Below are 12,327 nucleotides of genomic sequence, written 5' to 3'. Positions count from 1 at the left end.
TTTGAAAGCAAAAATTTTTTTATTTATTCTAATTTTTGCGTTTTTTGCTTTTTTGTGGACCATATTAAATTTACGATGGAAAAATGCTGCATATTTTTATAGCATATACAAATGGTATTTCTGCTTGGATTAATTTAATTAACAAATCCTGTATATTGAAATTTCGATGTCGCTTTTTGCTGTCTTACTTTTAGGAAAACTAATGTACTTTTAAAGCCTTTAAAAGGAATTTTTATAAATTTATAATGCACTTTTTATAAGGAAAGAAATATATTCAAATATTGCAATGTTTAATACTTTTTGCTTAATAATTCATCTTATTTTTTCCTCTGCATACATTATTTTTGTGAAAAAACTTCGTAACTTTACATTTTTGATTTATAATTCAAAAGTTGCTAAAAATGATATTAAATTTGGTTTTCTCATTTGTTTGGCTTCTAATATAATAAAACCAAATTCAAAAAACGTATATACATCGATGGCATAGTTTTTCGTAACTACAAATAATCCATAAGTACCAGTTTTTAATTATAGTTTCGCAGTACGAAATTTATAGCACTCAGATGTGATAATGATAGGAAAGTGCACCTATGTTTTTAATTCATTGTTTAAATTTTTTTAAGCTAAAATCGGATTTAGTCTTATCATTCATTCCGAATATAATGTAATTGATTTTTTACAAATTTCAAAGATATATACATATATGTAATAAATTTTTGCTTCCAAAAAAAACTCCCAGAAAAGCATAACTTTTGAGGGCTTTCTGATTTTTTTTTTTATTTTCTTCAACTCTCTCCGGAATCACTGACAACTATATTCAAATTGGATTGGTCTGTTTGATAAATCTGTTTATCAAACTTTTTTTCATCCATCCATCTAGTTTTCCCTGAAGGTAAAGAAGGGAGGAAAAGGGTGAATAGAATAAACCTTTCCAAATGATTGTTCTTGTTTTTTCTATATGAGGGAAAATTTTTAAGTTACATGAGTTCAGTGATATGATTTTCAAGTTTTTAATATAAATTTCGGATTTTCAATTATTTGAAAATTTTTTGTAAGCTAATAAAACTTTCAATAAATATGGAAAAAAATGACAGAAGAAAATAAAAGGAAAAGACTGAAATAAGAATGAAAAGGTTTGTTTTTGTTTTTAGCTGAACCAAGAAAATTATCATTACATTTACTCATTAGCTATATCATTTTGGATTTTAAATTAATCCTAATCCTATGAAACTGCATTATAACGCTATTGTGCCTATTTGAATTTTTGAAGAATTAAACTTGGGAATTACTAAATTCGAAATTCTTTGTTGTCCAATCAAATAAGTGGATTAAATGATGTTAAAGAATATGTTGAATCTTCAAGAACTTGATTTGTTGCAATTTTTCCACAAAAATTTCATCTAAATTCTTAAACTGATTTGAAAATCATCAAGATTATTCATCTTTCATACGAATTACTTGAAATGGTTTCTCGATATCAGTAAGTTATAGCCCAAATGATTTATGAGAATTTATGATTTCAAATGAAAATGTTTCAATTATTATTACTAATTACTACATATATTCATCATCCGCAAAATCAACAAAACATTTTTTTGCATGTGAGCGGAAAAATCACAAAATGCTGTGAATTTAAAAAAAAAAAAGAAAACAAACGATTCGTTTGATTAATTAAGTGTTTGTCGGTTTGTTTACTTTTTGATTTTCCTCTTTTTTCTTTCCCATCATTGCTTTCAATTTTTATGCTAATTTTAATTTCTATTTATTTTTTTGTTTTGGCAATTTCCAATATTTCCTTCTCCTTCTATTAAATTGCTTATAATTTACCTTCATTTTTTTTTCATCCAACAAAACGAAATTTTGATCAGAAATTTCGAGAAATTTTAATTTTTTTAAATATTACCCTATTCTTACAAAGAGGAAATTTTTCTGGAGGAATTGAGATTTATCGCATTAAGAGTTGTAATTTTGATCTCGTTGTATAAAAAGTTTGTCTCATGTTTTTTAATCTATCAATGACTGTCCTTAATAATTAGTACCGTATTTCTGATAATCATAATTCTGGAGTAAGAAGTCATATTCAAAAATATATGAATAGATATATTTTGTATGGAATGAATTCTTGCAATTATCACTTAGTATTATTATATCAAATTCATCTAATATTTAAATGCGATACAAACATAATTAAGTCAGTAGTCGTTGACTGATTACTCTGCTGACGTCTAAAATAAAACTTAAGGATGGTAAATTAGTTGCAGAAAGAAATACTTTGCTATATTCACATATTTTAATATATGCATGTGCACTGGAAAATTGTTGACGATCCGTCATCATTATCATCATTATCGTTGTCATGTGAAGTTTTATCAGCTGTTTACTTCATTTTACAGCGCAATCAACTAACGATCCATCATTATCATTATTATTGGAAAATGTCTTATCAGCTGTCTAGTTCATTTGCTGATGAAACGTAGCATTTAACAAAAAAAAAANAAAAAAGAAAAAAGAAAGCAGAAGAAACGAAACAGCAAGAAAGTGCGGTCTTTGTTTGTGTTTCAAATTTCAAAGTGCCAAATAATTTGTAAGCCTAATTAATTGAAAAGCGTTATTAAGAAAACAGTAGGTATATTACCAACCGAAATTTATAAACGAGTAATTTAAAACTATGATGAATTCTATCAATACCTTTGATACCTTTTATACATTTTTTTTTTTAGGTTTCGAATTCCATCAATATCTTTGATACATTTTATAAGTTTCCTTGTATTGGATTAGCATGCAAATGTAGTTAATGATGATAATTTTTATAATAGAATATTTATTGTAGAAATACAGCGTATAATGATAATGTCTATGTCAGAAAATTTAGGTCAAGATATTTGATATTAAAATGATGGATAAAAAGTTATTGAAAATTTTCGACAAATCATATAGCATTACTTGTAGCTTCTTGCTATGAATGGATGCATAAATTACTTATCATATATTTTCATCTTTGTTACTTATTTTCATCCTTATCACATATTTTCATCTTTAACACGTATGTCTGTCACATTCTATGATAAAAATTTCTATGTGATATGTGCAGCAAGTAAATGAATTGATTGTATCGTAGAAGAAAATGAAAAAATAGAAAATGAGAAATTAAATCCAATATAGTAGGGATACATATTTTTATCATCTTTGTCATATTTTTCTTTTTCTTTTTTTTGTTACATTTTTGTTTAGAAGTGATTGCATTGATGATAACCTTCAACATTGTGTTGATAAAAGCAAAAATTATATGTTGATCAGATCAATTACTTATTTAACTTCTTGTGGTTTTTTTTTTGCTTAAAGAAAAAATATGGGAAATAAGAGGAATGAGAAAAGGGTTAAATATAATAAAATAAAAGGTCAAACATAATCATTCCAATTATTAGAAACTAAAAGAAATTGGAATACGTTAACATTTATAATAGTGAAATTTATAAGGTATCGAAGACAATATTTCAACATATTAATTAGTGCTAATGATGATATAAAGTGTGAAAAATAAGCGATAATTCTCATTTGTTGATGACGAATGAGTCGAGCGGAAATTATACCTAACTGAAAATTGATCAATTAACATTATTTCGGATGTGCAAATATTTTTTTTATTGCCAATTACTCGTCATTGCTATGTTAAATTTCGGTTAATATTTCATTCGAAATAGCTGAATAAGATTTCAGAATAAATACAATCGGATGAATGAAGCAATAGATTGGTTTTATTTTCAAGATATTTCGCGGCAATGCATTTTGAAATTCAAATGACAAAGATTGATTTGAAAACTTTAGTACTAACAATTAGAAGAAAAAGAAAAAAAAAAGAACTAAATGCAACCATTTATATCAATGATTGATCGATCTTCACTAAACAACAAAGTTTTGCTCCTGACTTATACTATCATCATTAAATGGTATATCAAAGAGGGAGAGAGAGAGAGAGAGAAAGGAAGAAAAGGAAAGAAAGAGATAGAAATGAAAAAAATTATCAACAATTCAATCTTTCAACGGTTTAATGAAGTTTGTGGATGTAAGCAAGGTTTTAACTGAGTGCATTAGCTGATGGAAAGAAACGTGGAAAAACATTCGTTTATGTCAAATATTTGTTAAATGAAAATCAATGATCGTGAAATTAACAATATATTTACAATGATTAATACTCCATATTGTATGATAATTTTAATACGGTAAAATAACTGAGAAACATGAAGCATTGTTACAAAATAAGGCATAGAAATTGTAACGGATATAAATAATTTTTCATTTCCTTTTTTTTTTTTTTTAAAAAAAAAATTAATTTTACACTCTATGACGATATCATTGCATCGCTATGTTCAATCATTGCAATGTTCAATCGATGCATAGTATCATACTATCATGATGTTCGATCATATCGTAGTATCATACTTTTGGAATATTCCATCATTGCATAATATCATATCATACTATCGCAATGTTCAATCGATGGATAGTATCATACTATCATGATGTGCGATCGATGCGAGCTATTCTATATTATATGGGATATTTTTCTACAAGAATATTTCAGCCAATTAACCCTTCAATTTTGCATCAGAAAATATAGATTTTTAGCAATATAAATAGAAGATTATGAATTATATCGGCACTTCATTATTTAGCAATATTTGGAAAAAGGAAATGTCATAATTTTTGCTTTAATGTATCATCAAATATTTGAATTCAAATATAAATGTAAAAATCTAAAATACATACCGTCAAAAAAAGTTTCGTGATTTTTTTAAAAAAAAGTTTATCTAATTTTCTTTTTGCTAAAACATATCAGATATTTAAATTTAAACAATAAATATTAAAATGGAATATCTGAGAGATATTTTTTGAAGAAAAATTATGTAAAATGAAGAATAATTCAAAAATTGTGTTTTACTTTTCCTACCTTTTTGCATATTTCCAAATTTGAACCTTGTAGAGGGCTTCATAATAATTCAACATGTGTGCATAATATTGATGGCAAAAACAAAAATTAATGCAAAAACTTTTCATCGTTTTTTTTTTCCGCCAATTTTTTTTTTCATTTTGTAAATTAAATTGGCCGAAAATTTTTTTAAGCAAACATTACAAAATGATATAATTTTAAAATGCAGTGAAGTTAATTTTTTTTTTAAACAATTCTTTTAACATGTAGCAAAAATTATTGAGAATTGCAAAATTTCTCGAACTTTTTTATACAAAAAAAAAAAAAATGAAAAATGAATGTTAAAAATGGGTGTCGAAAATGAATTGCAAATGAAAACGAAAGAAGTTTTAGTGCAATTGAAATGAGGAAAAAAAAAAGAGTGAATTTGTTTAATACATTCTGTACTGAATTATGATTTTGAGCAATGTTAACGTTTGTTGCGCAATTATTGCAAGAATAAATGTCATAATCTTGCACTTATTTTCCATTTCTAGCTATTTGAAAATTGAAATTGGGCAATTCAAAAAGCAAATATGATAGTTGGAAAAAAAATTTTCGTTCATTCTTACTTTATTTCATTTTTTTTTCAAATTGAAATTTGAAATTTTATGAAATGAAAAGCAGTATCTAAAATGCTTTTTGTACTTTATGAAATTAAAATTTTGAAAGCAAAAAGTTACAGAATGAAGAAAAATGATGAATGATAACATAAGGGTTTCATATATCTCTCAAATCTTCCCTCATTTTTTTTACTTCGTCTTTATTTTTCCCTATTCATTTTAGATATAGAAAAGATAGGAAGAAGATAAGGAAAAAAAAAGAAGGAAAAAAGAGAACGGAAGAAAAAGAGAGAGAGGGAGAGAAGGCGAGTATACAAAAAAGAAATGAATTGAATTAAAATATGGGTTAAAAAGGAAAATACTTGTTGTGCAGAGAATTATAGCGAGAATGAATGTTACAATCTCTTTCGAGAATGAAATAAAAATAAACATAGCTTTGAGCAAAAATGTAAAATTAGAAATTTTTTTTTTTTCTGTTGACAGATGACATTATTCGTTTGCATTTACTTTCCTATTCGTCCAAAAGAATAGTGCAAAAAAAATTTTCAGAAGAATAGCGCGAAAAAAATTTTGAGAATTACTTCAGTACTTAATGTATCATATTTGTGTACTCATTTTATCAGCATAAAATAATATATTACTTTTCTACTATTATTATTTATCTTATCAATCCATTATTATATTAGCGTATTTTAATATATTATATGACATATTATGTTTTATATGATGGTATGAATCTTTTTTATTTTTGCACGATATATCATTTTGACTGTAATTAAAATTAAAAAATAAACAAACTATAATTATGTGAATGCTTAATTTAAAAAAAAATAAAATTTACTAAATTTTTATATTTAACAATCCTATTTGTTCTGTTTTTTCGTTTCATTTTTCGGAATTTTTGATTGAACAAGCGATTAGAAAATGCATTGAATACTTTTGTTATTTCTCTTATCATTTATCAAATCAAATTTGGTGATAGATGGAATTGAGATTACTCACTGAATTATCACGATGAAACATTTGCATATGCGTGCTGATATACGAATTTCGATAAATAGATCGTCATTTTTAAATGTGATGAATTTGAAAAGAGGGAAAGAATATTAAGGAAATGAAAATAATGGTTGTAAAGTTAAAAAATATATCAAAAATAGCTCTCAGATAACATTTTGAAATTTTTTAGTTTTGCTCTTTTATTTTTACTTTTAAGTAATTGAGGAAAAGAAAAATTACTGATGGCGAATGTTCATAAGTTATGTTAAAATCGATAACAAAAATGGAATATTTCAAAGGTTTATTGGCCATTTTTAAATATTTATATTAGTCGATAGTTTTTAAGAAGTAAGAATTTTTTTTTAATCTCAAATGATAAATTCAACTTTTAAATTTTGAAAAAGACTTGTCAAAGCATTCAGTTCATTTTTCTTTCCTTTTTTATTTTTTTTTTTTGGTTTTTTGCTCCTCCTCCTCCTATCCAACAGTATCCAATTCAAATTTCACATTTGCAACATCATGAGTTTTGACTCTTTTATGGATTAATTTCAATCAGCGAACAATTTAATATTATGGTTTATTATGGTATGCTACTATTTTTTATTTCAAAATTGGTTTTGATAATTTTTAAAATATGGTGACTCTTTTTTCCTCAGTCCAAAATACAATTAAAACTTTTAATCTTGTTCGAAAATTTTTGAAATTGGTGTTTTGCATTCAGCTTTCTAATTATATATGTATTCAGATTAACTTTTGTTTGTCAATTTATTATTATCAGTATTTATTACTACTGCTATTATTGTTATTATTCATCAATTAATTAATTAATTAATTCTTATATTAAGTTAAACAAAGCCCTCAAATTGAACTGAAAATAGAATTTGTTGAAAACAGAATTTGTAAAATTTGGTCATTTTGTTTCTTAATGCCGTTGCATTTTGAACAGATTAAATATAAATTTAAATCAAGCTAAGGTCAAAAAAAAAAACAAAAACCTTGATATTTTTTGTTATCCATCAGTGTATAATCAATTAATCAATCATTTATATCCAAATATATATATCGTTGTGTTAATATGATGTCAAATCAACTTTACTATTTTTGATAGTGAAATTATGTTAATCTAACACTAAACAGTTGTTGCAAACTAAATCAAAAAATTAAAAAAAAGAAGGATGGAAACAAAATTACAACTTGAAGTAGCAGCATTGACAGATGCTAAATTGTGCATGACGAATTATTGGAAAATTTGTCGTTTTTTCGACTATATTTTGCATCAAAAAATTGAGTTATTCCAGTATTTCGTTTTCCTTTTTCTTTTTTTTCGTTTTATCATTTTTCTATTTTCATTAATTAGCAAGAATAAATTGCTTATTCCATTTAACTTATTGCACTGTTTATTGCATTTAATCCAAAATGATTAAATATGTTAAATTAAATATAAAGAAATATTTATTATTTTTTATTGGCATTATTTATCAATTTTTTCATACACTTCCCTTTCTTTTTTTGTTTCATATTATTAGATTCAATTCCAATCTTTTGATTCTTTTAGATCGTTAAGTATCAAAACTTTTTGTGCAATTAATTAATTTCTATACAGAGCCTTTTTTTGGAATTGTTTAATTCTTTTCTTTTTTTCTCTGCAAAATTTCTTTCACCAGATTATCATTGATTTATTTATTTACTTAATTATAGAAAACGCATTGAATGATAGTAACAAAAGTCCCCGTTAGTCAAAAATCAAAAGACTTTGGTAGAAATACAAAAAAAAAAAAAAAAGATCAAAAAAAAGAGAGACAAAATTGAGGAAATTGTCAGAAAGAGTTAATAAAAAATTCATCTTACTGTTTTGATCCATTCATCTATTCATTCATCAATAATGAAATTAGTGCAAAAATATTGTTAGCTTTGTTTTTTTTCTGTTCTTTTTCTTTTCCTTTTCTTTTTTAAAATTTATTTTTTCCCTCTCTCTTTCTCATGCAAAATTGCTGTTAATAATCTCTAAATTGATGAAATAAAATGTAATGGACGAATGCTATTAATTTTAATATATTTGAAATTCTGAAATCCTAACTGCCCGTTTATTTGTTTTTTTTCAGATGAATTATCGAATTTTTCTTAAATTTCTACTCATAAAATTTTTCGAACTTTTATCGTTTCTAGCAAAAAAATATCAAATATATTTTGCATTTACTCATTTATTTATTATATTAATGATAAATAGCAACCATAAAAATTGACAATTTTTGTTTTCTCATTTTGTTCCGAACATAAATTTTTTAAAAAAATGCACGTCCCTTCGAAATTTATCGGTCTAACTTAAAAAATTTATATTTACAAAAAAAAAATTTTTTTACTCTCGTAGATGTAAAAACTGAAACCTTTTTATAAATAAAAACAATTTGGAGTATAAAACATATATGGGTAAGTAAAAGTTATTTATTAATACAAGTAAAGGAGACCAGCAAAAAAATAATTCCATTTATTTGACAGCTTTCTCGGCTAGTTCCTTTTTTTAATGGTCCCTTTTCTTTCTAAGGCAAAGAAATTTTTATTTAATTTCAGATAAGTGCTGTAAATGTGGTGGAAGTATAAGTAATGATCGTCCTGGTTGTACAGCAATTGGTGAAATGTTTCATATAACATGCTTCACATGTAAGGAATGTAATAAACAACTTGCTGGTGGATCATTTTATAATGTTGATGGGCAACCACTTTGTGAGGATGATTATGTGGTAAGTGGAAAAAAAAAGCGAATAAAAATTTAATTTTAAATTCAACAATTCACCAATTTTTATGTTTTAATCATTTGAAATGTTAGGTTACTCTTCCTATTTATATGCAAAATTTCATGATGTTTTTTGTTTTAAATATTAAAAATAATTCAAAACTTTCAAACATTATTACATTTATTGGATTTACTCATTAAATAAATTGAATTTTTTTTATCAAAAGGAAAAATCTTTTTTTTTGTTATCACATTCATTGAATCATTTTTTTAATTGTTCGCATAATTCTAATTAAAGTCATTTTCAAAGTCTAATTGAAGTCTTATAACGGCACTTGCTTTTCCCCTTCCTTCTATTCTCATTTTTTCTTTTTATGAAAATATTTATTTAATAGAAGAAATTGTTTCGAATTTCTTTAAAGTAGGTGTGACATTGTATTGTTAGAGTAGTACTTATAATGAATTTTCACAAAAATTCCATTTCATTATTATTCTTTTGAATAGAGTGTAATTAATGAATACAATTATTTAATTCATACGACGTTGACATTAGTCTATGCTATACGCTAATAATAATGTCGCAAGATAATTCAGAAAATAAAACGAAAATTTTAAAAGTTGAAATGAATAATTGCTAGCAGAAAAAATTTCCTTGACATGAATACGAATTTGTTTGAAAATAATTTTTTATTTGTGATTATTTATGCCTTTTAAAACCTGAAATTTACTGATGATTTTTGAAATTCATTGAAAATAAAAATGGTAGAGAAAAAAATGGAAGAAAAAAGGAAGCTAAAATAAATAATTACTAGCGGGGAATATTTTGCAACTAATTATTGAATGGTTCAAATATTTTTTTTTGCTAATAGTTTTGTTTATTTATAATTAATTTACCATTTCTAATTTGTTTTTCCAACGATTTAGCACTTTTTTTTTCCTGGAACTGGTAACATTTTAAGCTTATAAGCTTATTTCCAGAAGTCATTAGAAAAATGTGGCAATTGCGGTAAACCGATTACGGAGAAGCTATTACGTGCAACCGGTAGTGCTTATCATCCAGATTGTTTCGTATGTACCGTTTGCAAAAAATGCTTGGATGGAGTTCCGTTTACCGTTGACTCAACCAATAAAGTACACTGTGTCGTGTGTTTCCATGAGTATGTCATCCTTATTATTTGTTTACATGTCTTTGTTTTTTTTTTCTTTTTTTCAAATGATTCAAAATCTGTTTAAAAATCAAAAAGGAAAGAAATAACGGAAATCCTATCTTGATTTAATTACCTTAATCAAAAGATTGTTTTTTACTTTTTCGATCCTTCCGCTATTTTTTTTTTTACTTTCTTTCATTTTTCCAAGCGTTTATTTTTTTTGATAGCAATAAAATTTAAAAATATTTAATCAAAAGTTTTATTCAAGAAAGTGTTTGCAAAAAACAAGAAAAAATGGTCCGTTTGCAATCAAATCCTTACCCAAAACAATCGCAACTTTTAATTACTTTTTCCTGTATAGAAATTTGCTATTGAAAGGATGGGACTGCCAAAGAAAGTAATTTCTACAGCAATATTTACATGATAAACATGTAAACTCATTTCGTAAACTCAACTATAAACTCATTTCGAGCATGATAAACATGCTCGAAATGAGTTTATAGTTATCTAAGTGTGCGAATAAGCAAGCAAATAATTAATTGGATATGCTTGAATTGAAATGTTTTTGTAAACAAATAAACAAGCATATAATTGCAAATGCTCGAAGTGGAATGTTTATGTAAGCGGATAAACCAACAATTAATTGGATATTCTCGGATAGGACAATTTAAATGAACAAATAAACAATTAGTTGAGCAATTGCTCGTGCTCAAGTGAGATGATTTAAACAAATAGATAAGCAGTTCTTATGTATAATCAAACTGGGTAATTTGTATGCAAGCAATTAATTGCATGTGTTTTGTTTGTTTTATGTAAACAAATAAACAAGCAATTAATTGCAAGAAGTTCGGTGATAATAAAAGAATTACAAAATATACAGTTGAAGTATGTTTGTTTTTTTAAGCGTTCATTAATTTCAATGCTTTACTTAGTGTTCATTAACTGTTTGGCGACAAATAATAATAAAAGAAGAAAACAAATATTTTTGTGTAATATCTTATTTTTATTTCCCACTTTTCCTTTATTGTTTTTCCGAAGTGAAATTTAAGGAAAATGGAAGAATGCTTGAAAAAATGACTGAAAGATGAAATGATTTTTTACCTTCCATTTTATCTTCTTTTTCTTTTTTTTTTTGCAAAATAATAGCAACACACCATTTTATCTTCTTTTTTTTTTTTTTTTTTGCAAAATAATGGCAACACAACAGATTGAACAGCCGTCTTTGATAAACTTAAACCTTTTTTCTAACTTTATATTTTTTTCTACTTGAATTCTTTCCTAAAAAAAATAAGTCGCCCTACGCATGCATAATATGAAGAAAACCTTGACAGATTTGTGTGAAAATCATTTTTTGTTTATTTTTATTTTCTACCGCAAAAGAAATTTTAGAAATTTGGGCGATTTTACTTAGTTTTAACTCAGTTTCACTTTTTCAAAAGTTCTATTTATTCCTTAATCATTCCACTTTTTTAGAAAATTTGCTCCACGATGTGCAGTATGCTTGAAACCAATCGTACCCGAAGAAGGTCAAGAAGAATCAGTACGAGTTGTTGCGATGGATAAAAGTTTTCATGTAAATTGCTATCGATGCGAAGATTGCAACATACAATTAAGTTCCAAAATTGAAGGACAAGGGTAAGATGATTGGAAAAAAACTTTCAAAAAAAGAAAAGTAACAATAATAAACTACGAGAATGTGCATGCAATCATAAATAGTTTTATATAATTGTTTCTTGGCAATTTTTGCAATCAATTTGCATGCAAAACATGCAAACACACATTAGCGGAAATAATTTTTCGTATTTAGTAGAAAATTGGATGGAAAAAGCAAGGAACAATAAATGCTGCGTATTTTCATGCATTATTCCACTAAAACAACACATACTAAGCGGGAAATATTTTAATTCCAAAATTCATTAATTT

General features: G+C 25.4%; 1 protein-coding gene across 1 annotated transcript in view; it reads left to right on the top strand.

Moving 5' to 3' along the window:
- Positions 1–12,043, top strand: part of LOAG_18788 (CBR-ZYX-1 protein) — a gene marked incomplete at both ends in the record, with an annotated part of 25,593 nt that extends 13,550 nt beyond the window's left edge. Inside the window, 3 exons of the mRNA XM_020451450.1 lie at positions 9,094–9,263; positions 10,235–10,413; positions 11,878–12,043. Coding sequence (XP_020304764.1) covers positions 9,094–9,263; positions 10,235–10,413; positions 11,878–12,043 — 515 coding nt within the window. The remainder of the gene's footprint in view (positions 1–9,093; positions 9,264–10,234; positions 10,414–11,877) is intronic.
- Positions 12,044–12,327: the final 284 nt, after the last annotated feature.

Source organism: Loa loa (assembly GCF_000183805.2).
Source record: "Loa loa unplaced genomic scaffold supercont3.529, whole genome shotgun sequence".
NCBI classification, from domain to species: Eukaryota; Metazoa; Nematoda; class Chromadorea; order Rhabditida; family Onchocercidae; genus Loa; species Loa loa.
This window is presented reverse-complemented; position numbering and strand designations above follow the sequence as displayed.